General features: G+C 35.5%; 1 protein-coding gene and 2 long non-coding RNA genes across 4 annotated transcripts in view; 2 read left to right on the forward strand and 1 right to left on the reverse strand.

The window, feature by feature from the left end:
- LOC724468 overlaps positions 1-26,781 on the reverse strand; it is a 338,444-nt gene that overhangs the window by 153,543 nt on the left and 158,120 nt on the right. For both annotated transcript variants that reach the window (XM_026445880.1, XM_026445879.1), the window contains one exon: positions 25,315-25,473. In XM_026445880.1, the coding sequence (XP_026301665.1) occupies positions 25,315-25,402 (88 nt within the window). In that variant the 5' untranslated portion in view covers positions 25,403-25,473. The remainder of the gene's footprint in view (positions 1-25,314; positions 25,474-26,781) is intronic.
- Positions 9,792-19,900, forward strand: LOC107965676. Its single transcript, XR_001705902.2, has 3 exons — positions 9,792-10,731; positions 10,836-10,931; positions 19,098-19,900. It is a non-coding gene; the product is annotated as an uncharacterized LOC107965676 (long non-coding RNA).
- On the forward strand, positions 23,725-24,897 carry LOC102654852. Its single transcript, XR_407570.3, has 2 exons — positions 23,725-24,086; positions 24,180-24,897. It is a non-coding gene; the product is annotated as an uncharacterized LOC102654852 (long non-coding RNA).

The raw sequence follows: 26,781 nt of genomic DNA on the forward strand, positions 1-26,781 counted from the left end.
TCCTCCTATAATATATTTATCACTGCGAACAAAATAAATCTCTCAAATATCATCTCGCTTCGACGAAACTGCTTCATTAATCATTTCCAATACTTCCACTCTTCGCGACAGTACACCGTCCAACGCTGTTTACATACGCGGTATCCAATCGAAATCCTTTCATTGTTAATACATCATCCTTAAACTCTCCCGTCGATTCATGTTCCCTCGCAATTCCACTATTTATATTCATTCCTCTCGCGACAACGTTGTCGCGGCCGCCGATAAATTTCTATCGATCCCCACTACTCGCTCGTCCGTAGCGTACGCGCGAGTGGAGGGGATGGCTGGAGAGGGGGGGAGGGGGGGAAGGGATTCGCAGGGCACGGCGTCCGTTCCACGCGTGGACGGATCAATCTAAATTCGCATTATTGGCGAGAAGCTAGGCGCGATACACGGCTACGATCCGACACCTAATACGGGTAATTCCGGTTTATTAGGCTGAACCGCATTAGGTTTCCGGTTTATTAGCTCGGATACCAAACCTCCGCGTCCATCGTTCGTAACGAGAACGCTCGTTCTCGCGCTCATCGATTCGGCTTTCTCCGCGGCTCTCCCCCCTCCCTGCCCCGGTTTACTTCATTAATTCGACCGTTCCAGTTTCCAAACCTCCTTCCCCCTCCACCGTCTTCGTTCAGACCGAAGCCAGGCCTCGAGAACCTCTTTGAAACCGAGACAAATCGGATTCCGTGGCGGGACACCGGCAGTCGGCCAACTTTTCCGACCAATCGTATAGTTTCTAGTGACATTCTCGTGATCGGACGCCTTATTGTAACGTGTATTACCGATCGAAGGTAATATCGAATATACGATTGAATATATATATTTCATATATATATATACATGTTATGAACATTTGTACGAATGGCAGCAATCTCAATGCTGATAAAATTAGGATTTTGAAAGGTGTACGGAGTTTGGCTTTTAACTTGTTGAAAAAGTTAAAAATAAAGTTAGTTTAAATAATTATTTTGTTAAAATTTATTCGTAGTCGTTGGCGCTACGGTTATTTTATTACGGTTATTTTAACGATAAAGTATCAAAGTAACGTGATTCGTAAAATTCAACTATTAAATTTTACCCATCGCTGGTGATATATTATTGAAAAACAGGTTCGATCCGGTGTTATTAAAAGTCATATTGGAGAATCCATTCCGTTCTTCGAGAAAATTAACGAGGAACGAACGAGTTATTAATTTTAGAATGAAAGAATGCGAGAAAAATTTGGTTTTCAACCGGATGAATTTTTCAACTCGAGCCAAGTCGAGATTAAAAAAAAAAAAAAAAAAAAAAGGGAACGAAGAGGTCTACGTTCGCTGCCGCCGCTCGCAACGCCATCTCCTCGTGATTTCTTATTTTAATTATCCCAGGGCTCGCGTGCAGCCTCGTCAGCATGTTTCACGGTAAACATGAAACATGGCTCGATTGGCGTGCGTTCGACCGTGGCAGAAGCCTGGCAAGTTGGCAACCGACTACCACGGGGAGCTGGTTTCGATTATAAATTGAAAAACGAGGGAATTGCCGCAGCGTCTGTACACACTCTCTACCATCTTGACATTTGAGTAAATTCGCTCGATAGGGAGGGCAATCAACGGAACGATGTGCTCGAGTTTTTCTCATTTCGCATTTCCAGTATTTGCACACCATTACATTTATTAATATAAATTAATAATTAAATTTACTACTATTTTTACACGATTGATAATTATATGATAACAAGTAAAATATAGTATCTGATGACGTATTGCCATTGAATCTGTATTTCACTATAATTAAACGTAATTACAGATATATACGAAAAGCACTGCCCTGTTTCGAAAATTTTCACAATTCGAAAAATAATTCGTAAATTAAAAAATAGATTTCCTCGTGCATACATATCGGGTATATACATAATAATTTTGTCGGGGCGAGGCGACTTTGAATTTTCCGTAGAACGACTCGAAGCCTTTGATCGCGGAAACGGAGACGTTCTTTCTTCTAGCGGAACAGCGGAACGATTTAGGCCCTCGAGCGTTCCCCAAATTCCACGAGGAATTGCTCGCCTCCCCTTCCGCCTCGTTTCTTCCCGGTAACTCATAACGAAATGACAGAGTGACTCGTCACCACCGGCCCTCTTCCCCCCACTCCAGCCTTCTTATTTCCCTCTCGAGCCTTTTCCACTGCCATCTTTCTTCCTCCATCTTTCTCGATCGAGAGAGAAGCGCGATGCTCGTGAAAGAGAGAGAGACGGCGAATCTCGGTGAACGATTCGAAACACGAACGCAAGCTCTTGTTCCATAATTTTTACGTTACATGTATACGATTGAAATTATTCAATAAGTAATATTGTGTATATTTGTGCAAATTATTATTTACAAAGGAAGAAACGATTCTTGTATTGTTAAGAATATTATAAACACATGGATGATTCTCACTAATATAACCTATAACAAATTTATGTAATTGAATTAGAATGTAAGAAGAAGAACCTAACCTAAAATTGGACGTCTACGTGTGACTTTTTAATATTTTCGACGTTAAATCTATCCAGAAATGGTAAAATGAACCTCTAATAGAGATTAAATAACATCTTGTATTAGTATAATTCGTATAAAGAAGATACAATAATGGCATGTACGTTTGAATGTACGTTTTAAATCCGACTCGTTCTTCGTAAATTCGAAATGTGGGGCCGATCGTTCCCCTTTTTCTCAAAAGTGCACAATTCGTCGCAATTTGTCGATCGCAAGTTTGGTCGGGCGCCTTGAAGAGAAATATCGCTAGGATTTCTCTGCCTCGAACGAAACTGCTGACAAGGTGAAGAATTTCGATGGCTTACGAGCTACCAGTGGACTTGGCGCAGATCCGTTTTGCGAGCCAGAAGAAAGGAGGGGGAAGGAGAGGGGGGGGGGGGGGGAGGGGAGCGCTCGAGCGAACAGAATTGATATTTTTCTCCCGTAGAATTAGAGTACATGGACGAGTGAAATTATTCGGTATTTTTCGAAAGTATCTACATACTTTGTTAAAATGAATTTTAAAAAAAATGTTTTTGCAACTTTGAAATAACGTATTCAAATTTTCATTGCTATTTATGTTATACCGTTATTTTTCAATACATGGTTTTGGTCTATTGTATATACTTTACATTTCCGAATTTCATATTTTTAAAGATTAATTGATGTATAAAAATAATAAATAAAAATCATGCAAATATTTCTCTTATAATCACAATGAATGTACTAGAATTATATTAAAACGTATATTGAAGTTTATATAGGCATTCAAATATTTGTAAAATTAATTTGATACTTAAAGTGCTCTATTTTTTCAGATAACTATATAGAATATTAATTGTCATAAAATTTTTAAAATTATTCTAAAAATCATAATTTATATATTAAATTATAATAAAGAAATATTTCTATTTCAATTCCATTTTTAATCGACATTTTTGTATTTGTATTCATCTCAAAAACCGATCTTCCAAAGATAATTCATCCCGTATAATACAAATTGTCTGCAATAATCGTCGAAATAAAGAAAAAAAAATAAATAAATAAATAAAAAGAAAAAAATGAGTATCAAAAATAAAAGTGCAAAAAATATCAGGAAAAATGGAAAACAGGTAAACGAGTGAAGCATCAAATTACTTTGAAACTCGTTATTATTCGAATCGATTGCATAGAAAAATGAAAATTCCCAGGGACGTATATATATATATATACACCATGGCGTGGTATTTTTAAACCGGGTTGTGACATTTGAGACGACGTGTTGAACCACTCTAGTCAAAAAACAACCCATCGTCGGTTATTGTTTATAGGGGAGGGGGCCAAAAATACCGAGAAAATACAGTTCGACGATGGAAGAGAGGGGGGAGAAAGAGAGAGAAAGAGAGATTGGTAAATTTGGCGGCGTTTAACGGCTGCTTGGAAAACGGAATCACGCAAAGATTTGCATGAAGCTCTATGGAGGTTGAATTAGAAGCGTCGTAAAACTTTTATCTTTCATATTCGTGTACTTAGACTTTAGACTTCAAGTTGTTGTTGTTTATTTTGGATATAAATCGTTGATATTGCGTTCAAGAAAATAGAAATAGAAGAATGTTTTCTTTTCTTTCTCATTCGATTTGGAAGAAAAATAAACAAACTCGATACGATAACTCTTGATTTCGATTTTTTGATAAATGGAATTCATGAATTTTATGAAATTTGGAATATAAATATCTAACAATAATATAATTCAAGAGCTTTTAATACAAAGATATGAATTAAGATATTGTAATATTGTATTACGAAAGATTCAAAATATTCAAACTATATATATTTGAAATAATATTATGATATTTAAAGAATTAAGCAAATCAATTTTTCTTTAATTATTTATAAAAATTTTTATAAAAATCCGTTAAGTTGATTCCTCACTCGATACATTTCACACTTTATATTTTTCACTTCTTCATATTTTTTCCTGTGTTATTTTTCGCCCTTTAATTTTCCCTCCTTTACTATCCAGTCGCCTCACACAGCCATTGTTGTTCAAAATCTCTCCTACACACGCATTCTCTCTCTTTCTCTCTCTCTCTGTTTCCAAATAGCACCTCATTTTTCGCTCCACTTAAAACTCGCGTACGTGCGTCGCCTGCGTTTCAGATTGTTCCCTCGGTCGCGTACAAACGCGAAAATTGCGAGAGACGTAGGGACACCGGCAGCCAGAAGTCGAAGGTAAACGCCACCACTGTTCCCGAATCGCGTAGACGTAGGAATTCGCGAGTCGAATACCGATGAGAATGCGCGAATTTTCGAAAAGAATTTGTAACGCGATTACAATTTCTTCTCGTATAAAAATAATTAATTTCGATAATTTTAGAAATAAAATATTTGAATATGATTTTAAATTCGCTATTATTTACTGGTGATTGACTGGTTTTAATAATCTTTCTTTTTTTTATTTTTATTGCTACTTATTTTAACATTTCGTTCTCGAAAAAAAATTCTATTAATAGGTAAAAATTAATTCGATACGTATTTTAACGAGAAAATCTGAAAATGAATGTATCCCACTATTCAACAATAATAAAATTATAAAAAATACTTATCGTAATATATATGTTTCCTTCAAAGGAAGGATCGTATTTGATTATTACAAGGATTTATAGTCGGAGAATTTGTATAGCGCTTGCGTTTACAACACAATCAAGTACAAGAGGCAGTAAAGTTTGGAACAAGGACATTAACCGGGAGACGAAGATCGCGATGGCGCCCAGGCGGGCGAAGATAGTCGAAGCCAAAGTGGCCCCTTTGTGGCGAGATCGGGAACAAGATGGTCGAACATTTCTCCGCCGGTCAACAGGGGGCGTGCTGATCGTTTTGGACGCATACTCGTCGCCGTGGCGCTTTCTCTTCTATGCTATTTCGGTCTGCCAAAAATAATACGATCTGTCGCGTTGTCAGGCGCCGAAACTCGTTTCGAATTCTCAGACACACCAACTTCTTCCCTTTTCCGCCATTTATTTTTTTTTTTCAACAACGTGTGTCAACCGTTGAAAATTTCGTGGCATATATCTGAGTAATGCTTGTAAATGGCGATAGTCATATCTTAATCCATGATTTAGTGACTTTTGTTAGTACTCTGATCACTTTTGTTTCGACAGTGATAAAAAGATATACTGAGAATATAAGAGAATCATAGGAAAATAAGGATTTTATTTTCATCAGTAAAGTTGTACGAAAAGTATTGGAATCTTTTCTTTTGATTCAATTATAGAGTCACAAAGCTTGTCATTTAGGAGAAGGTATTGTTTGAAATTATATTTGAAACGATAAAGTTATTTATTTGATATAAAAAAAAACGTTTTTTTCATTTAATTATCGCGCATGATCGTTGGATAAAATTGCTCGTGAATCTTTTAATCTCTTCTTAGTATTATTCACATCGAGTTTGTTTATACTTGGTACACAAAGAGGAAGGGAGGACTTAGCTGACTGAGAAGTTTACCAGGAGATTGGCCTAATCGGTTGAATTATGAAGATTGCCGCTTTTCCCCTAATAATCTAAATGGTAGCCGCCTACGACCGGATGATTTCTTCTAATTTTTTTCAAGTAAGATTTATTGCAAAGAGGGGACGAAAGTTTTAGAATACATAATCCAAACAGGAAACAATACAGGATACGTCGAAAATTATAATAACTATTCCTCGTCGTCAAAAGATAAAATGTTAAATCTAAAATTTAAATTTTAAAATTATTTATCTATTTCTTTATAGATCATCAATCTTAATATTATATATTTTCTAGCTATTTGTAAAATTTTGTTAAATACATTTAACATTTTTCCAAATATTCAAATGGATTATCTACATATTAAAAAACAAATTGTAAAAATTATTTTGAAATTCCTGCACGATATTATATGTCATTTTGATAAGTTTAACCACACCGCAGTAATTCAGAGACTGCTGGTTACACGTAACGGAGAAACTATGACGAGAGACAAATCTCGAGGTCGAGTACGAGTCATGGCATAGTTTACAAACACGAGCTCAATGGTTGAGCAGCACTCGACAGAAGAAACACATTCGACAGTTTCTCGTCACCTTTCAAGTGTCCTTTAGCTCGACCGTGCTAAAATTTGAAACGACACTCGATCGAAAATATTCATTTCGAAATAATGTAACGTCGATACAAACCTTCATTACCCGAACCAATAGGCGAGATCTAGTTCAGATAAACGCAATCTTTCCTTCTCGGATGAATATCGCAACATTTTGTGAAAAAATATTACTAAAAAAATAAATAGCTCGCGAATCATCGATACTTCGACATCCATATTTTTCCAGATAATCATAATTATACCTTACTTTCTTTCGTCTCGCAATTATCAAACGCATATTCAACGACCGCGCAAGCGATTTAGTTTATGTATCGAGGGATAGAGGGAGAGGAATTGAAACATTCACGGGCCGCGCGAGAATCACGAGGCGGTCTCGGCCGTTATCCGGAGGAGAGGGCGGAGGGGGGAGGAGGCAGGCGGCTATCTGGAAATTCGAACACGACCGGTGAATATTTCAATCGAATACCGAATATCCTTCGCCTCGATTTACCGTGCGATCCGTGTACGCGCCTCCTGAAGGAATTTTAAAAATTCAGACGACGTGCCGCCTCGTCCGGGGCACCAAGACAGGGGGGGGAAGGAGGTGGCTCGTCCTCTCCCTTTTCGAGCTGCCCTCTCGACCGGGTCTCGAGTATCGATTCGACGAGGGCGCCAGGGGGAACGAGCGCTTTAATTAGGCTGTTACGTGATCAACGATGAAGAACATGCGAAGATGCCCGCTTAAAACGCGGAATCCAAGTTTCGTTCGCCACGAAAGTGGCAGCCACTTGCCAGCCGAGCGATCTCTCTCTATCCTTGTCTCGTACATGTGGCACGAGTACTTTCGGAATGTGACAAATATCGATAATCGAATGTGTCGATAACGAACGAAAATTTTATTTTTTTCTTATTCAAAATTATTATCAGATTTTTTTTTTATTAATTATTCAATGCATCTTTGTCGTATCGTATAAATATATGTCATGTAGAGCGAGCTATATATAGAATAGAGAAACGATAATTCAAATATATTTTTAGAATTATATAATATAAAATTTTTGTTCAATTTTCATTCATATGTATAAGTAAAAAATGTAAAAAAACAATTCTTTTATTATTCTTAAGATAAACGAATTCTTATCACTATCCTTATTTATTTGAAACTTATCTCTCTCTCTCTCTCTCTCTATCCATTCGATCGGATTGTTTATCGGTATCTAGAAAACGATATTTAACGGCACACGGCTCATGCATCTGGCTCGAAAGTGTACATCAGAGAGCGCACTAATTCAAACGAAGAAAGCGTCTCTAATTGATGCATGGATCGAACGTGAGAATTCACGGGGAAGATCGCGTTCTTAGCTTCATTGTCCCTGTTTTTCACGATGGCCCAGACATGGATTCAGAGGGAGATGCCGGCCAGAAAGACGTACGACACGGGTCGACGAGAACTGTACGGGCGTCCGCGCCTCTTCGAGTCACTATTATTAGTCCTAATAGACCGTATGTCACGGGGAAGACCTACCTCGCTATCCTCTTGTTCGCGGTGCCGGCCGAAACGACCGTTTTAAGGAGAGCTACGAGAGAAATAAGCGAGCTTCTCTCGCCTTTAATAAATGGGGCACCCTCTGTGAAATACCGATGAAACCAGTCCTTCTTAAAGTCCCAAAGAATTTATTGTAGTTTTCGAAATTTAATTTCGAATCAGAAATTACCAAGTTTTTTTATAATGTATATTCCAATCAAGAATTTCGACTAACTAAATTAATTGCACGATATTACAAGACAATTATACATATATTGTTGGATCATTTATTGTTTCAATTTAAATTCAAATTTATAATAAATTAACTCATTCGTACTTTTTAATATAAATATTAAAATAATTTAATTATCTAAATGAGATTAACAGCATTGTCATCTTTTTTGATAGAAACACGAATAATAAAATGTATTATTTAAATTTTTTGAATTTAAATAAGATTTTATTGTTTATTTTGATAATAAGAAGATAAGAAATAATAAAAAAATAAACAAGACTTTCATATTAAGTTGTTCAAATTCTTAAACAAAATCATATTAAGATACGGATAAGAAAATAATTATTTGGATAATAGAAAAAATTTTGATAATTTTACTTTAAATGAAGAAAGAAAAAACTAAGAAAGATTTTATTGTATTTTTTTATTTTTCAAAGAATTCATTTTCTAAATCGAATTGAAAGATAAATTCATGACGAGAGGCAGACGATCTAAACGATCCATTTTAAAGCGATCCAGATAGGACGGGACGAGGAATATATTTCGTTAAAGTTCCATGTCGCGTTAACGTCGATCGAGGTTTCTCAACGTATTCCTAACTCCATTAAAACGTCTCGGTGTTCTTTGAAAGTGCTTTGCATAAAGTAGAAGTCGTCCCCTTCGTAATGATGATCGGCATTACGGTCGCACTCCCGCGCCAAGGATTTCGTCAAGTTATATTTGATTTAATTAGGGGATATGGGGTTATAAATCGTCGAAACGAGAAACGTCGCCGCTTAATAAGTGCCTGTATTAAGTAAGTGCCACGATATTATTCACCGTCCTTTCTCGGCTAACGCGAAACGCGGAACGACAATGGTCGAGGAACCGTTCGTGAAACAAATTTCGCAGAGAAATGAAAATTTGAACGTTGCACGTTTCTGCGATTTACGATCGAGTGATTAAACGCAATCGTATGCACCTTGGAAATGGTCGAAACGAGACTACATTTATTGCATTTTCAATATTTCTAATTTTAAAGTTATGTTTTAAAGAAAAAAAAATCATGTGATTATAAATCTACTTGATTTTATACGTTAGAATAAAAAGATTGCAAGTATACGTATATATAAATAAAAATATAAATTAATATGGAGAGATTAATATAGTTATATAATGTAATTGATAAAAATATTGGAAAAAAAATAAGTTTTAATATATTTTTATAAATTTAACAAAAAAATAATATTTTTCATCCATTTATCTTATTGATTTAAATTAAACATGATTTAACATGGCGACCAGATTCAGCAAGAATATAAAAAAGTATTTATAACAAAATATCGTTGATCATACCTGCTATATTTTGTTGTACGTATTTTGTTTTTCTAGTGTTAAAGACAATTTATTCGAATAAAACAGCTTGAATTCAAAAAACTTGATTAATTGTAACAATATTTTATTTAAATATTCCTCAATCTCCAATTCACAAAAATCTTCAATAACAAAATTTTATCATCAAACAATAACTGCTTATAAAAATATATATATATCTTGTTAACACATGGATTAAATAAATAATTTATTTATACCAATGCTTATTTATTGCACTTAACACTAATTAAATTGTATTTAACAAATATATAATAATCTAACACGCACTTTTCGATCGTCCGCCATGACACATTGGATTGCTCCCTCATCTATATCTCACTCGTCATACGTTCTTAAAATTCATGTACGGTCTCATTCATTCTACTCACATTGTTTCGAATCCAATCAAAATCTAGATAAATAATTCTTCGCGACCAATCTTAGCAAAGAAAAAATTTCCCCAAATACCATTGTTCTCAAATCGTGCAAATCTACCATTTAAATTATTCCATCTTGTATCACTATCCTCGTACGAACAGAAGCAATTTCTCACGTCTTTGGATTAGTCTGAGAGAGGACCACACCCAAACAGCTCGAATCATCTCGGACAAAACACAATTATTAATCCGAAAACGGTGAATCTCGCATCCGGCACGTTTCTCCCTCCCTCCGGACCTCTTCCAAAGCGATTCGTCATCGAACCTCTCCTTGGACCGGCGATAATTTCGTACAGTAGAGGTTGGGTATCGGTGGAACGTCGCGGATCCGACATTATCGTTGCATGATTTAGGTGGCTCCGTTTTCACCGTTCGCTTTCGTGGAAATTTAATGGTGGTGGGCGGACTACGGTGGTTTAATGGAGAGAGGGCGAGAGTGGATAAGTTACACGTGGCTAGTATTCCACGCACGCGACCGCGGAAATAGATACGCGTGAAAACGTGCACGAATGTTCGCGGAATCGGCAGGGATGATAAATGTACTGAGACTAATGGCGATCAGACTTGGGTATGTTTGAAGTGATATTATTTGAAATGTTACTAGAAATAAATATACAAGTATAATTATTAAGAAAAGAATCAATCATTTTTTTTTCATATTTCTCGTTTTAGTTAATCTTTATGGTTACTTTATTTAAAAAAGAAATTTTTATTGGTTATGGAAGTGAATGAAAAATATAAAAGAAGTTTCTTTCTTGATTTTTGCCGGTAAGTCTATATAATAAAGATAAAATATAAATTTATGAATAAATAATAAATATAAATATATAATATTTAGAAGAAAAGATGGTAATTTAAACTAATTTTTTGCACAATTATAATTCACGGTGCATGATAGTTTATTTTCTAGTTAATAGATAAAGCGTACAATATGTTAGATGGTTTTATTATATTACATTATAAATCTAATATATATTACATAAATAACAAATTTAATAGCGTATAAGTAATAAATTATATTATATAAATTATAATTATTTAAAGTAATCAGATGAAATAATTATTTGACAATTTGAGAATAATATCAATTAGTAAATATTTACAGCTTTAAAATATAATGTCACCAGAATTAATTTTCAATCTTTTTTGTTTATAGAATACATGACAATTATATCATGAATTTGAACAATATTTATATAAATTTGTACAAATATATATAATGTCTGATTTAATTTTGATGATTTCTTCTGTCAAATTTGAAACGAAACCGTTAATTTTTTAACTTTTGATATAAAAAAATCGAATTAAATTGAATTATTCTGCCTTTCCCCCCCTTTTTTTTGTATCAAGCTACAGTAAAAAAAAAGTTTGTTACAGAGGTTATTTTAAGATAGCTATTCATTTACTTTAGTGCATCCTCTTAAGGTTAATAAACGTTCCTCTTTCTTTCGACGTAAAAGAGGCGCGAGTTCCAAAGCTGTCTAAATATAACTTTACTGCCGACCAACACGAAGCTTTAATCCAGCGAGTGATTTTTCTTTTAAAGCGTCACAGAGACTGTTTCTTTTGCCTGATTTTACTGCCTTTTAACCGGCATGCTTCTAATATCCTAACTTCGCATACGGCCTTGCCTCATTACTCGTCTGCACTCTAATAGTTAAAAGTTGGACCTACTTTAGAAAAGAAGACACATCCTTTACCCTAATTCATCAACATTTTTAAGATATTATCTTTTTTAAACTTTTATCGCAAAAAACAAAATATAGTAGTTTCAAGTTCAGAAATATATTGATTATCTAATTTAACTTATTCAATATATTTTTAAATATCAGAATATAAAGAATGATTTTCTTAAAACGTAGAAGTGAAATATAATAATTTTAAATCAATTAGTTAAGCCTTCTTTAAAATATTTTAAAGAAATATAATAAAACTTAAAAGAAAATGATGTCATAAAAATTATAATACAAAATGAAGTAACTCCTTTATTAATAACAAAAATTTTCCTTGTTCAGTTTCAATTTCAATAACTCTCTATAATTCAACATATTAAATTTTGAAAGCTCATCAACAGCAAAAAAATTAAAAAGAAATTTTTAAAAAATAGTTTAACCCAATTTTCACGCGACTTATGCCGACAGACGTTCAATATGTAAATGAAAAGATGACTGAGGGGGATGAGGCGTGTCTCATAACGACAGATTCTTCTTCCACCCTTAAACGTTGCCTAACCGCGATGGCAACGTGGCCGGTACACGGGATTACACGGTGTAAGAGGGTGGAAACCCTCGTGAAAGCTCGACGGGTGATAAATAATCAGATTAATGAAAAATATTTTCTCGTCGCGTTCCACGTTTCGATCCGCACCTGATCCCCTCGGGGATCGTGTTCACGCACCCTACGACAAGTGAAAGCTTTGTCCTTTTAGCGACACAATTATCTCGACGTTGCTTAAAATTTTGTTTTATCGGCAGATAGATATGTTTAGAAGAGGAGAATTGTGAAAATAGGAAAACTGTCTAATTCCATAAGAGAAAAAAAAATTTTTCTTTTTTTCTTTTTTTCTCATATTGTTGACCGTGATATTATTTTACCTTATTCCATATATATGAGTTTTCTCATCTTTTCTAGGATTTAATAATATATATATATATAGAATTTTTGTGTAAATATTGTAATTATTAAAATTAATTCGATATAAATAAATTCGTAAAAAAAAATATATATATATAATATATAGTATAATAATAATTTGAAAAGCAATATGATAGAATATAACAGTGTTTCAAATATCTTTGCTTCCGCTCACAGATTAATTTTTTTCAATTAAACTAATTTTACTATTTAGAAAATTTGGAAAAAATTATTTTTATATTTACAAAAAACATTTATCGGTGTTTCTACATTTTTAGTACATTTATGTATAATAAATACATTTTTATTTATTTATTTAACAGTTATATTGAAAAGAAACACAATTTCGACTCGATAAAGTGCGCAATCTGATAATAAGATTGCAGTTTTCGGCTCTTTCGACGATAGAATAGAATGAAAACACAGATTGTTCAATGGAAATCGATTGGTTTTCGAACGGATGACCGAAATTCGTGAAAGCTGATCGCATCGGGTGACCGCCACGCGCCACTCGAAAGTAATTCATTGACACTGATTGTCCCTTTGTCGGAAAAGTTAGGTTTGCAACGCGATCAGATGACTCTCGATTTCGAATTCTTCCCATCAATCTGTTTTGTTTTTGACTTAACCCGATAGTTTTTCGATATCGCCAATCTCTTTGTCATTCTCGTCACTTTATTCTTTATTTTCTGTGCAATTGAAATAGATAATTTATTTCTTATTTTACGATCTTACATGTTTTAATAAAAGCAAATATCGATTAAGAATTTTCAAAAATATAACTTAGAAAAATGTGTTTTGTCTGTTTTCCTACATTTTTTGTATTCTGTATAAATACAAACTATATAAAATAAGACAAATAAAATCTTGATCAAAGCTCATTTATTAATTTATATAAGTAATATTTATAAGTAATAATTAATTTCATCAAATTATATAATTTTTTTGATATTTCATTATTCTGTTTCCATTCTCCTTTTAAATGAAATGGTATATTTCCATCATTCTTATCACTAGCAAAAAATAAATATTTTGCACAAAGTAATAATACGTGATTAATTTAAAAATGCATTTTCAGAAAATAAAAATTTGATAAATCTTTCCAAGATCATCCTTTTTATTAGTTATAATTGATTTTCCAAGACCAAAAAAAAAATATATATATATATATATTTAATATTCGTGTCCTTTCCTCGTTTACGATTGATGAGAGCAAGCTGAATTCGCAATCGAGCGCGAGCCATAACAACAAATTGATTTCTCTATTAAGCAACGTTTATCAACCGTTGTTTATTTATGAAACGCGCACTTCACGATCTGATCCACGATCACTGAAACCCTGATACTTAATGACGTGTAACGGCTAATTCGGTCAACGGGTTTTCAACGCTTTCCAAACGAGCGATTAAATCTTTTCGGCCATTGGTTGCTACATCGTTCAGAAGCGAAAATTCATCCCCAACGAGCAGTAATAGAATTACTGATCCCGATTATCGAAATTATTTTGACGCTGACCATTTCCACCTGTCCCACCTGTTCCTTCCTCGATCGAAAAAAATGTATGTAAATCGTTTTGAAAAAAAAAAAAAAAAAACGTGTAAAAATCAATCCGAACGGGTGGAAACCTGTAACGGTCACGATATTACAAATAACTGCGCTTCGAATCCTATGAAAGCGTAACGAAGAATGTGACGAACGCTGTCGTTTCGAAAAAAAAAAAAAAAGAAAATAAATAAATAAAAAATACATTGATGTCAATGAAAAACAAAATCATCGCCATTGCCTTTCCGTTTGGTTGAAAACGTTTATGCGATTCACTGTACGCTTCTATTTGGAATACCATGGCTCGTGTGTCAAAGATGATTCTCGTAGATCTCGTACTCGAAAATTGTTTCTCTTCGAAAGCATTGCTATGTTTCGTTTCGAGGTCTCGTGTTTGGAATCGTATTGTATTCGTTGTAACTGATTTTATGGAATTATCACGATATATGTACACGTGAAATATTAATAGGTGATTAAAAATTATTTTATGATTTTTGAAATTGTTCATTCATTTAAAATTTATTCATTTATCTCATCTTCATTTAACATTTATGAAAATTATACTTTGTGCAAATACAAGTAAGAATTATTATATCTTACTAAAAGCAATAATATTGTCATCTTATAAAATGAATATTCTGGAATATTCTGGAATATTCTGGATTCGATTTAGATGACACAAAATTGACTTATTCTCCCGAACGGAGCAATTTCAAAAATATCTTCTTTCCGTCATTCCTCTTCTCCTCGTCGATAACGAGCGTAAAATCTGTCTCTGGTAACGTAACCAAAATAGTTTGTCTCCATTTGAAAGAGAAGAAGAACGGCCAAACTTTTGCAATATTCACGATTCTTCTTTCTCGTTTCGTTATTTTATTACCAATATCCCCGTTACAAAAATATTATTAAACCACGTATTTAATCAAGTATTCAACATCGATGGAGCACCCTTGTGATCATTACCAAAGAAAAATAATTTTCCATGTACCGTATTCGAAGAAACATTTAATTCTGTTTGCGGCGAGTGTAGAATAACGGATGCCAGAATAGAAGATCGGAAACAAATGGTCGCGCATACTTAGCGAGCGCTTGACTGTGACAAACTATCCCGCATACACGCGAGCGGGGGAGGGAGGGAGGGAGGAAAACCTCGAAACTCGCGCATGCGCGAGCGAGCGAGAGCGCGAGAAAGAAAGGGAGAGAGAGAGAGAGAGAGAGAGAGGGAAAGAGAGTGCCGCGCTGTTGTTCGTAAATTGTGCTCCGCGGAATGCCGAGTGTCGTCGTCGTTGGGCTTCTTCGCTGTGGTTTAAACCCTTGCGGATTGCCAGGATGAGAAAGGAAAGGAAAACGACGCCAAAGATGAATTTTATTTCTTCAAATCTCGTGCATTTATTTTTAAAAGTATTTATATACTATACTATACTAAAGTTTTAATTTTTACCTCTTGGTTTTCTGTAATTATTTTCGATTACAAATAATATCTTCGTTCAATTGTATTGTCGATTCGATAAGGATGTTTTTAAATTATTTTACGAATATTTATACAACGGGACACCGTACCAAGGACGCGAAACTCTTTACTTTTTACGCGCGGCCTTCACGTTCCAACCATCCGGAAACCAACAGGAATATTTATTTCCGGATTAGTTGGGCTCCGCGCGGGGGGAAAGCAACCCGGCGGAGAAGAATAGGGAAACGGCCGCGCTTTCATCGGCCTCGATAGATGGGCCTTAAATATGGAGGATTTGCAGGTGGATAGCGGTGATCAAATTATTTATAGCGTCATAGCGGGAATAAAGCGATTTATATCGCCCCGTTATGAAAAAAAAGAGAGGAGGGAGGGGGAGGGGGACGGCGCCGCTTTTACTCCGAAACTCCATTAATAACGATTCCACGGGCCATCGTAAATGATCACGCTTATTATTTATACACGGTTGCGGGCGGAAGATGGATCTGTTCATTTTTAACGGTGATGCGATTACGCGATTGAAAAATCAATCGATCGGAGGTGGGGCTGTATCGGGTGGGCCCCGAAATGAAATTTATTGAAATCAATTAAACACGATGAACGACGGAGCATTAAAAAAAAAAAAAAGGAAAAGGAGAGAGTTTCGAATCGTTTCGTAGCATACTCTCTCTGTCGTATAATAATAATAACAGTTGATGAATTTAATTTGTCCCATGATGAGCAAAGGAAAATATATATAGAACGCAATATTTATCATAAAAAAAAAATTAGATTAAATTAAACGATAAATTAAAAATATTAATCCTAATTTTTATTTTGAGTGCTCAAATAGTTTTAAAGTTGTAGCATTGTCTTATATATGTGTATGCTTGAAATTATTAAAGCCATTGTTCTTCATTGCTTCCAGCATAACTTGTTCAGGTGACAGAAACGTGTTATCCACTATTTCGAGAGAAACATTATTAAAGGCTACGTTTATTGTTTCTATCAATTCATCATTGATTGAGTTAAAAAAACTCAAGTCTAATTAAAGTTTGGACTATTTGCTGGATCCTGTTGAATAAATATGGCAATATCTTGGCCATTTTTTGCGAATTGTTGGCAGTATGTTTTCAAAAAACATTTTTATTAATATTATTTTTAGTTAAAATTCCTATTTATATATTTCATGGTTGATTATTAAAAGCTCGTGTTGAAACACCATATTATAGCTCAATAATTTTAGCTTCTTTATTATATTAAAATTAGATGGAATATTACGATTAATAATAATTTTTAAGATTAGATTTAAATAAAATTTTAATTATTAAAAATATTAATTATTAATTAATTCATTTGGAGTTTTAATTTTAAAATTAATAATTGTACATATAGGATTAATAATTATAAGAATAATGAATTTTATAAAATTAAGCTTAATTTTAGGTGGTTCTTTAATAATAATTTCTCATGAATTAAGGTCTTAGGATTATTTTTTTCAATTAATATAATTTATAAACAAACAAGTAGTCGTTTAATACTTATTAATAAAGGAATAATTAATTTTATACCATCAGTGTCTTTATTATGTTATTATTTATTTATAATATGTTATATCAAATACAGAATCACTAAATTTAATTGGAGAAGTTTTATTAGTTTAGTATCTTGATTTAAGTATTTAACAATTATTTTAGCTTTGTAATAAGTGTTGCTTTTGTTCTGTTCTTATCGTTTCATCTGGAGCCAACTGTCATAACCTTTGATATAAATCTCTTACTTTTGCACGTTCTGTGGAGTTTCTTCGTCTAAAAGCACACGATAGGATCGCTTGCATTTTGTCAAGTAAAACCACTTTTCATCAATGTGAATATAATCCTTAAAGTCTACAAACTTTCTCTCAAAATACTTTCGATAGACAAAATTCTACGCCATCTTTCTTACTCTTTTCTGTAAGAATTTGATGCTGCTTTTATGAATTTTCCTTTTTTCAAAATTCCAAATAGATTTGGAAACTTCATACCACAATTTTGTTTTATTTTTTCAAACAATCAAACATAAAATTTACTTTATTTTCAAAAGCACGTTTCCAAATTCTTGATATAATCATTCTGTTTCGCTTAAATCGTTTTGCTGAAGAACTGAACAATCTTTCCATCTTATTTTTACAAATAGATCGATACTCAACTGAAATAATTGATTTCGATCAGCGAATGAAATTCGTAATAATTAACCTAAAAATTGAAAATACTTACAGTTATACCGATTTAATAATTACGAGCATTTCCATTTTAATTATAATATCATATAATACCTTGCGTAAATGTTGAATATAATATTTCCAATTTTCGAGAACGAGAATGAAACGAATATCGAATAATTCCTCGTCTCATCTTGCAAAATAAAAACCCTAGCCTCTTGTTGTTTTCTTGTCGGACCGATTGGCGGCGCTGCAGTCGCGCCGCTACAAATTTTTGTTAGGAAAATTTATTCCGCGGCTGCTGTCCGTCCTTATCTTTCGTTCGCGACGCGTCCAGCCACGCGCGTTGGCCAAAGCAAATGGGAAGCGGGCGAACGCGTTTGGTAAAAGCGCGTTCCGAATCCTCGAAATGCACTAGCTTTTAAGGAATTAAATCTGCTCGGCTCAACTCTCGGTCTCGGTTATTGTTTTTCTACGTATGAAATATTAATTCCCCGCCCGCCCCCGCGTCCGTCTACGCGCTCGATATTTCGCCATTCCGTTCCCAACCGATGACTTCTCGCCCAGTCGCGAACTTTCCATCGGTCGCGAATATATTTGCCCGTAAACCCGTCGAGAGTAATTCTGAATGGCGTGCATTAGGAACGACTGTCCAACGCTCGATATAGCGTTCATTGGCGGAAAATAATTCTCCTGGAGATGCGACGTCCATGTAATATTTTTATTGTATAAGTAATCAAGTCTTGACGATTATGATTAAAACTCGAAATTCATTCTTAGAAAGGGAATCAAAGTTCGAACTTTGCAGTTATAGAATATCGAAATTTAATTTGCCAAAAAATAAAGAACAAAAAAAGACAAAAAATAAAGAAGGAGACATACAATACGAGAGATGAATTCTAACAAAAGTTTATACACACAAATAAGCATTTTTTTGTTAGATAGATTAGATTTACATCTCGGCATAGTTCACCAAATCATCCATCCCTCGAATAAATCTAATAAACGACGGATGAAAGGTGGGCAAAGTGGAAACTGATATCGCCTAATAAATAACTTGTGAAAGTGATCGATCCTTTCCTCATTACTCACACTCTTATCTCGTTAACAGGCGCAGTTGCCGGGTGTTCGATCCTCGCATAACCGTGGCAAATTGGCCCACTTCTGTCCAGGGATTCGCTTTTCGCGGTGAGAAAGTTTCTCCTCCCTCCCTCTTTCCCCTTTTTGCGAGTTTCCCAACCAAACAACACGGGGCGAGGAAGGGAAAAGGAGGGGAAAAAAAGAGCATCGCGGATGGTCATTATGATGTCGCCAAGAGACAAGGAGGGGGCCGCAGCTCCTCGAAAGTTTCCCCGAGACGGGTAAACAATTTATCAAGGCTAGTGGAAGCGGGGGAAAAAAGCATAAAGGGAAAATTGCGTGGCCTTGGTCTCGCGCCTTGGGCCCTTATCGCTTCTGGGCTCGTCCCTCGACTTTTCCCAGTTTCGACGAGTTTTATCTGCGCGAGCAAGCAAGTTGGAGAATGGAGAAGTTGAAGAAACGGAACGAAAGAAGGAGGCTCGAGAGCAGACCTGTCCTTTTTTTTTTATTTATTTAATTATTTATTTACGAGGAGACAAAAGCACCATCGTGAAAGTAAAAATTCTTCGAAAAATTCTGATCGAGTCAAGATTATCTTCATATAATAAAAAAAATTCTTCATATTGTTATCCAATTTTTCTTAAGCCCCAATCTCACGAGAGACAGATGGCCACGTGGGCCATCTTTCGTCGATTTAAAAACCGTTTAAACAGGGAGGGAACACGCGAAAGGCGACACAATGAAACGAGGCGAGGCTGCAATTACCACGCTCGTTTACGTCGGTGCACGCTTTAATAAAGCGGGGTATAATCGCGGGAGGAAAGGGTGAACTCGGCGAGAGATGAAAAAGAGAGAGAGCGGACGTGTCGTGGTCGCGGAAGAGCGAGCGAGCGAGAAAGAGAGAGAGAGCGAGCGAGCGACCGAGAAAGAGAGAGAGAGTGGCTTCATTCGAAAAGGATTCGTAATTAAGCGGAGTAGGACGCGTTGTCGTCGTCCACCGTTTGTCCGCGCGCTTTGATCTCGACACGTGACTCGCGAGACGGCGCATCCCCCCCCTCCTCGCGTTTGTGATTCCTTTTCACGCTTGTTGTCCGGCGAAACGCGGCCCACTCACTCGACTGGTTAAATTGAGAAAATAACTCGAGCTGCCGCCACTTGGTTCGCGTCGAACGCTTTCATTCGATTAACCGTGAATATCGGGGAAGGGGAGAGAGAGGGGGGGAGGAGAGGTTCGAAAATTAACGCTTCGAGCGAGGTAATTTTATTCGGATTGGATTAAAATTATTTGTATAATGCGCAAGATTTGCAATTATCCGAATGGTTTAATAGATGATTGCGTTATATTTTATAAATTGTAAATGATTCCGGACACGGTTATCCGATAAAGAATGTGTGTTATATATATTGATTAAAATGTGTAATTGATAGGAAAATGGTTCGTTGAAAAAAATCGATCTTGGATCGTGAGAATAAGGCGCGACAAACGTTCCAATCCTTTCGATTCAGAGGCATCAAAAAGTTCCAAAAGTTCGATATGTACGGCACGACAAGTATCACGCGCGACAACTTTCCAATGAATGCGCCGATTGTCTACACTGGCGACGCTTTACCACTGCAGAAAAAAGTTTACTCGCCGCGACGAAATCGTGAAATTCGAATTCATTTCGCAACAATACTTTCGTTCTATAATAATTAACTGTACTTTTTCGATTCGATAATTTAGGTGAAAAAAAATTTCCTAATTTGCAATAGCATCCAATCGAACGGATTAGAAGTAAAAATTATTTAATTGCAATTCGAACGGCGACTCTTTTTTTAAATACCATTTCACGAATAAATATATCATCGAATGGTTTTCCTTCAAGAAATTGATAGAGAGAAGGAAAATAGTGATATAGTATAGGAAGAATATATAGAATGAATGAAAAATAAGAAAATGAGAGCAAGTTATAATTATTAAAATATCAATTTCAAAACAATAATATATACTTCGACAAATTTTCTTTCTTTACGTAATAAAAATATCATGATATAAAAATTTTGATTCGCGCGTAAAATCATTTCACTTAACTGGGATGCAGAGGGTTAATACTTCTTTTGTTCTGATAACCACACACAAAAAAAAAAGAAGAATTTCAATCATGAATCATTTTACACTTAGAAAATATTTATCTCGAATCGACGTTTCGAGATTTCCTAGATAAAGTTGCCTTCAATCAACAAGCGTAACGTGAAATTTACGTGTTGACTCTGGTCTACTTTTTTTTCCCATTTCTTTGACCGTTCGTAAAATCCTCCTCCCCGCCCTCTTGAGCGGATTCGAAATAGTTCGTCCGGTCTTTTTCACGAGTGATTGAATTTAAACGGCGGTGTTGATTAGCCATCGTAGGGAGAAAGCTGCGTTTCAAAAGGGATCGAGTTTTTACGAATTCGCTGCGCCATCTCGTCCGTGTCCTTTGTCTCGTTTCGTTTCAAAGTGCTTTCAAACTGATACAGGATTCGTAGAATTTGAATTTTTTCGATATAGCTTTTGCATTTTTGTTAAACACGTAATTTATGTTACGCAAAAAGTTAAGTGGTTAATTAAAAGCTTCAATGGATAATAAAATATGTAATGCAATTTTTAATTGTAACAATTATAAAGTGAGAGCTTGTAATTGTAATTGTAAAATATCTCATTAATTTAAAAAAAATTCGAATTATTTTGTACCGTACAATCGGTTGTGTATCAAAAATAAATATTTTAAAATAAAAGTCAATTGGACAAGAAAAATTCAATAAAAGCAAATAAACGTACTTTTATGGAGGGAATAATCGGATAACGAATAAAATTTTTGTCTTTGAAGTTTAAATTATTCCGTAGTCAGACGCGAATTAATCGAAAGCTAAAAAATGTTTATCCATTTGGATAAATTGATAACGACACAAGTGTTCTATTAGTCATTCTCCCTTACAGTAGTCTCGATTCAATTAGAGAATTTAATTTTTCCAAAGCGCATAAACTAAAAGAAAAAAAAAAAAAAAAAAAATATGATTCAGGCCAAAAAGAGTAAATAATTTTGCAACGTGAATTTTATTTATCAACGTGTTCCACTTTGAACAATCGCCGGTCTCTCGTTGCGTAATTTAACAGTCATCAACCGCTCAAAAATGCCGTAACGAGCAACCACCCATGAAACCACCGTTGAATGGGAATTTATTCTCCAGCATCATCCAATAGATTTATACAAAAATAATAAAAAAAAATAAAAAAAAGAGAGAAAAAATTTTTTTCACTAACATATTAGCTCGAAATTCGTTTCGTTATTTGGCTATGAAGTATTTTCCCAGTATTTTCTTGACCATCAATTTCATATACATGCACGAAAAGAGTTATTTTCAACTCTCAGCCTTTCTTCCCTTTCGCTCATTCCTTTATTCATTTTGATATATATATAGATAACCATCGAATACATCTGGTTAACGTTTCACAAATGCAAATCCTTTACTTTTAGGTACTTATTCAACGTTTATCATATATTTATTTTGAATGTTTAAAATGTTATCGATAATATTTCCATTTTTAAGAAAATAATGTATATATATATATATCAGTCTTCTCAATCGTGTAAAATAACTTTTCGAGAAGACGAAACGATTCCAAATATATCCAACGTCAGATACGAGATGTCGAGATTCTTAACAAACGAGGAATTCGTCGCCATCTGGGAGCTACGTGTCTAATATAGAACCGACAATAAGTACCAAGAATACCAGATCCGCTGAGCGGATCGTTGTTTCGAGAGAGAATATTCGGGATGACTCGTTGACTCCTCGTCCTTTCTTAGTTGAATAATAAAATTAACCAAAGAAAATTATCATAACAAATACGAAAGGATAGAATTTCTTTCATCTGATCCTTTCGTTCCCCTGACCATGATTGTTTTAAAACTGCCCCACAGTTACATTCAATCAACTGGAATAAGATCACCAATACAACGCCAATAGAACTTCTCTTCTTAGAGAAACTCGCAAGAAAACGTAATACGAGTATCGAGTCGATCGACCGTTAAGGTTTCAGTCAAGAGCTTGGCAGTCGAAGGGGGGAAGAAAATTTGAAGCAATTGGTCGAAAACGTAACCAACCAGACCATTCCTAATTCTCGCGGTTCCTCCTCCTTCTCCTTCTCTTTCTCTCCTTCTCGACGACCATTTTTTCGTGAGATTCGAGATATAGGTCAAGAGTAAGAGAGAGGCGGGACGGGTTTGGCTGGCAGTCGTTCTCTTGGAAATGAAATCTCATCTCATTAATGGGCGCCGATATTTTCTAGAGGACACACGTAACAACATTGTACGTACACCGGTCGATTCTCTCCCCTCCTACTCCGACGACAAGAAGAGATGGCAGGAGAGGGGGGAACGGTGTAACGAAGCCGAGCGGGGATAGATGTTCGAGAGAAAAGCTAAAACGCAATATAAAAGTTCTCATCGTGGAGTTTAGATTCGCTTTTTAGATTGTAGTTTAAGTAGTTGTCTCTTGGAGAAACGTGCTCTCTGATAAGGATATTCGATACTGTTATAAGACGAGAGTATATATATATATATATATATATATATATATATATACATATATATATATATATATACATATATATATATATATATATATATATATATATCTCTAATAATTTTCCAAAAATGTATTGTCTTAGTCCCCTTGTTTTGATCCCATGTCGATTTACGATACTACACGATATCATTTATACAACTTTTAACTTTTCCAATTTCCCCTCCTTTCTCCTTCGATATACGCTCTATATCGAACAGTGTTGAAAGAGATAAAGATAGATCGTGCGAGTAGCGTGGATCGATAACGATTAAACCGGCGTGCCATTAGCAACGGACAAATAGATTGAAAAAGTTGCTTGGGACGGAGAGAGATGGAACGGGGCGAGTAGAGGATATGACAATCGTAACGAGAGAGATAAATGGTAAACATTAGTGAAAGGGATCAAGAAGAGAAGGAAGAGAAATTCCCACTGGTAAATAGTTTTCCAAGGATGTTCCTTCTTCTATCTCTCCCTCTCTTTCTCTCTCTCTCTCTTCGCTGCGTCTAACAACTATTTGCTTTCCAGGTGACCTTAATCTAGGAAATGGTCACTAAGAGGTGTCCTCCACGCGAGGGTAAGCAAAGCGAAACACGGACAAACGACCTGAGAGATCGTTTGGTTTCGCTTTGCAAAGAAGAAGAAGAAGGAAGAAAGAAGAAAGAAGAAACCAGGGCAGAGGAAAGGAAGGGGAAAGGGAAGAGGAACGACGTGGAACGATGAGTCAGGCGCGCGTGCGCTTCGTCGAGGGGAGGGGAAGGGGAGAGAAGGGGAGGGGGGAGCGAAGCTTTTCCGAAATAGGGTCGTGTAAATTCAGAAGCAGGCCCGGTAATTCCGAGAAACGGCGCCAGTTTGCATTAAGCCAACCGTTGTCTCGCGGATCGGTTATGAAACGGACGGTTATGCGCCGCCCGCCGGATTTACCTTGCACACAGGCGGTCGCGAATTAAAATCTAGTTTGCCACGACGAGCACTCCTTTCGAATATTTTTCTCGGTTGCCGATACGAATAAAAAAAAAAAAGGAACAGATTGTCTTCGAGAGAAACGATTTATCGATTCGATTAAATAATTGTTAATAACTAATAACTTGCAAAATATCTTATATTGTCGAAAGATTCATTTTTATTTCAGCGTTCGTATAAATTTTTTCCCGCGTTTTCTCGAATCCCACTTTCTTGGACAAGAATGTGAAAAGAAAAATAATCCTGTACAAAATAGATCAAATATATATATATTTATATCAAATTCATCTCCATTTTGAAACTTCGTTCAGCAAAATTTATTATTATTATCGCGAAAAGAGAGATAACGGATGGGTTGGCTAGGGTCAACGCAACAGGGAGTCATAATCTGTCGTTATTCTCGAAAGTTGGCCCGTCTTCCTTCCGTAATTTAAAAAAAAAAAGAAAACAAGAGCAAATAGGTCGTCATCCAACAGGTTCTCGATCTTCGTTCCCGACGAAAATGGCGTCGAAATACGAGGAAATATACACCGAGGGAAACTCGGTCAACGACTTAACCGGATTTAAGGCCGGGAAAACTTTGGGAAAATTGACGAGGAAGAGGAGGGGAGGAGTCGCCTCGCGACTTTGTCCTCCTCGACGACGTTGTCGTCGTTGGCAGGCATCGGGCGCAAAACATCCTCGAAGGGAGTTCTCTTACCTCCTTGTCGGGAGCTGAAGGCACCGGTGCTTCCAGCGATGATTAGAAGCAGCAGCGGGCTTAATAAAGCTCTCGAGGAAGGCAGCATCTTTCCTGTGCTCCTACCGGGCGCCTGCGCGACACAGGGTCCTTTAACCGGCTTCCCTCATCACAGCCTCCCTGAAAAAAAGGGGGGAAAAAAAAAGGATGAGAAACGTTGTCGTTCGAGTGACTCGTTAAGCGGGATCAGATGTATCTGGAAATGAAACGTGGTGGATAAACGATTTGGAAATAGTTGGGTAAAATCGTGTACTTTGTTAAACTTGTTTCATCAATCTTTTTCTTTTTTTTTTTATTCGTATTATTTTCGAGTTATCGGATTCAGATTCTAGTTAAAAGTTATGCCTATTTTTTTTCAATAAATTGAAATTAAACTTATATATAAGTCACTGTAATCATTTGTTTAAAGGTTATATTTATTTATTTATTTTGTTAGTTTCATATTACTTTTAAATTTTTTCGTATTCGTTAAATTATACTCGTTTTTCCAGATAAATTCTTTGAATTTATTTTCTGAAAATTTCTGTTACTTGGAACGTTAATATTTCAGCATATAATAAGCGATGCTTGATCCTTTGTTCGTCAATTGCAATTATCCAGGCTTGAAGGTGATTACCCGTGTAATTCTTTTTCGCGTGGCCCGCCTCTTTTCCTTCGCTTTTCGCGCGCCATGATCCGCCAGGTTAATGAGCCTAGGAACATTTAATCCGGCGTTCATTAAGGCGTCAAAATTTGTTATCTCGGCCAAGCAGGGAAGGACGTAGCAGAAGGATCGTGGCAATCGTCGCCGATGAACGAACTCTCTCGTTGTATCCCTCGTTTCTCCATGGAAATGTCGAGAGAGAGAAAAAAGTATTCTCTTTCCGCTCGATCGATAAAGTCGTTTCGCCTATACGTACATGTGGAGGAACTCGTAAAGTTAACCTAACATGTTATGAAGCTTCTTGCCTCCGCTAACTGAAATACCGACGTCGAAGGGGATTGAAGGTTTTGCTGCGTTTCCTTTGATGGAATACAGTGTTTCTCAACCAGTTTAGGCTTAACTATATTTCGAATGTAATCGAGTTTTTACGATACAAATGTACATGTACAGGAATAGGATGGGAAATTTGCATTCATTGAAACGATGTAACACGTACTTTGAAAATTTAATTATTTATCGTTTATTTATAAAATTGGAAATTTCGATAATTATTCAGTTTCATTTTTGTACGCATGCATTTTAATTTATTTAAAGTGTTTAAACGAAATTTGGAACAGATTCGAGTTTGATTTAAATTTCTTACAGACACGTTACGGAATTTTACGTTTGTCGAAGTCCCTTCAGAAATGATCGTGAAAATTCAGACTCGCCTCCCCCCCTCCTTCCTTTATAACTCGTTAGGGACGATATTTTAATTTTAACAGCGAGGAAACCGCAATTGGCTT

The sequence above is a fragment of the Apis mellifera genome, linkage group LG16 (assembly GCF_003254395.2).
Source record: "Apis mellifera strain DH4 linkage group LG16, Amel_HAv3.1, whole genome shotgun sequence".
In the NCBI taxonomy this organism is placed as follows: Eukaryota; Metazoa; Arthropoda; class Insecta; order Hymenoptera; family Apidae; genus Apis; species Apis mellifera.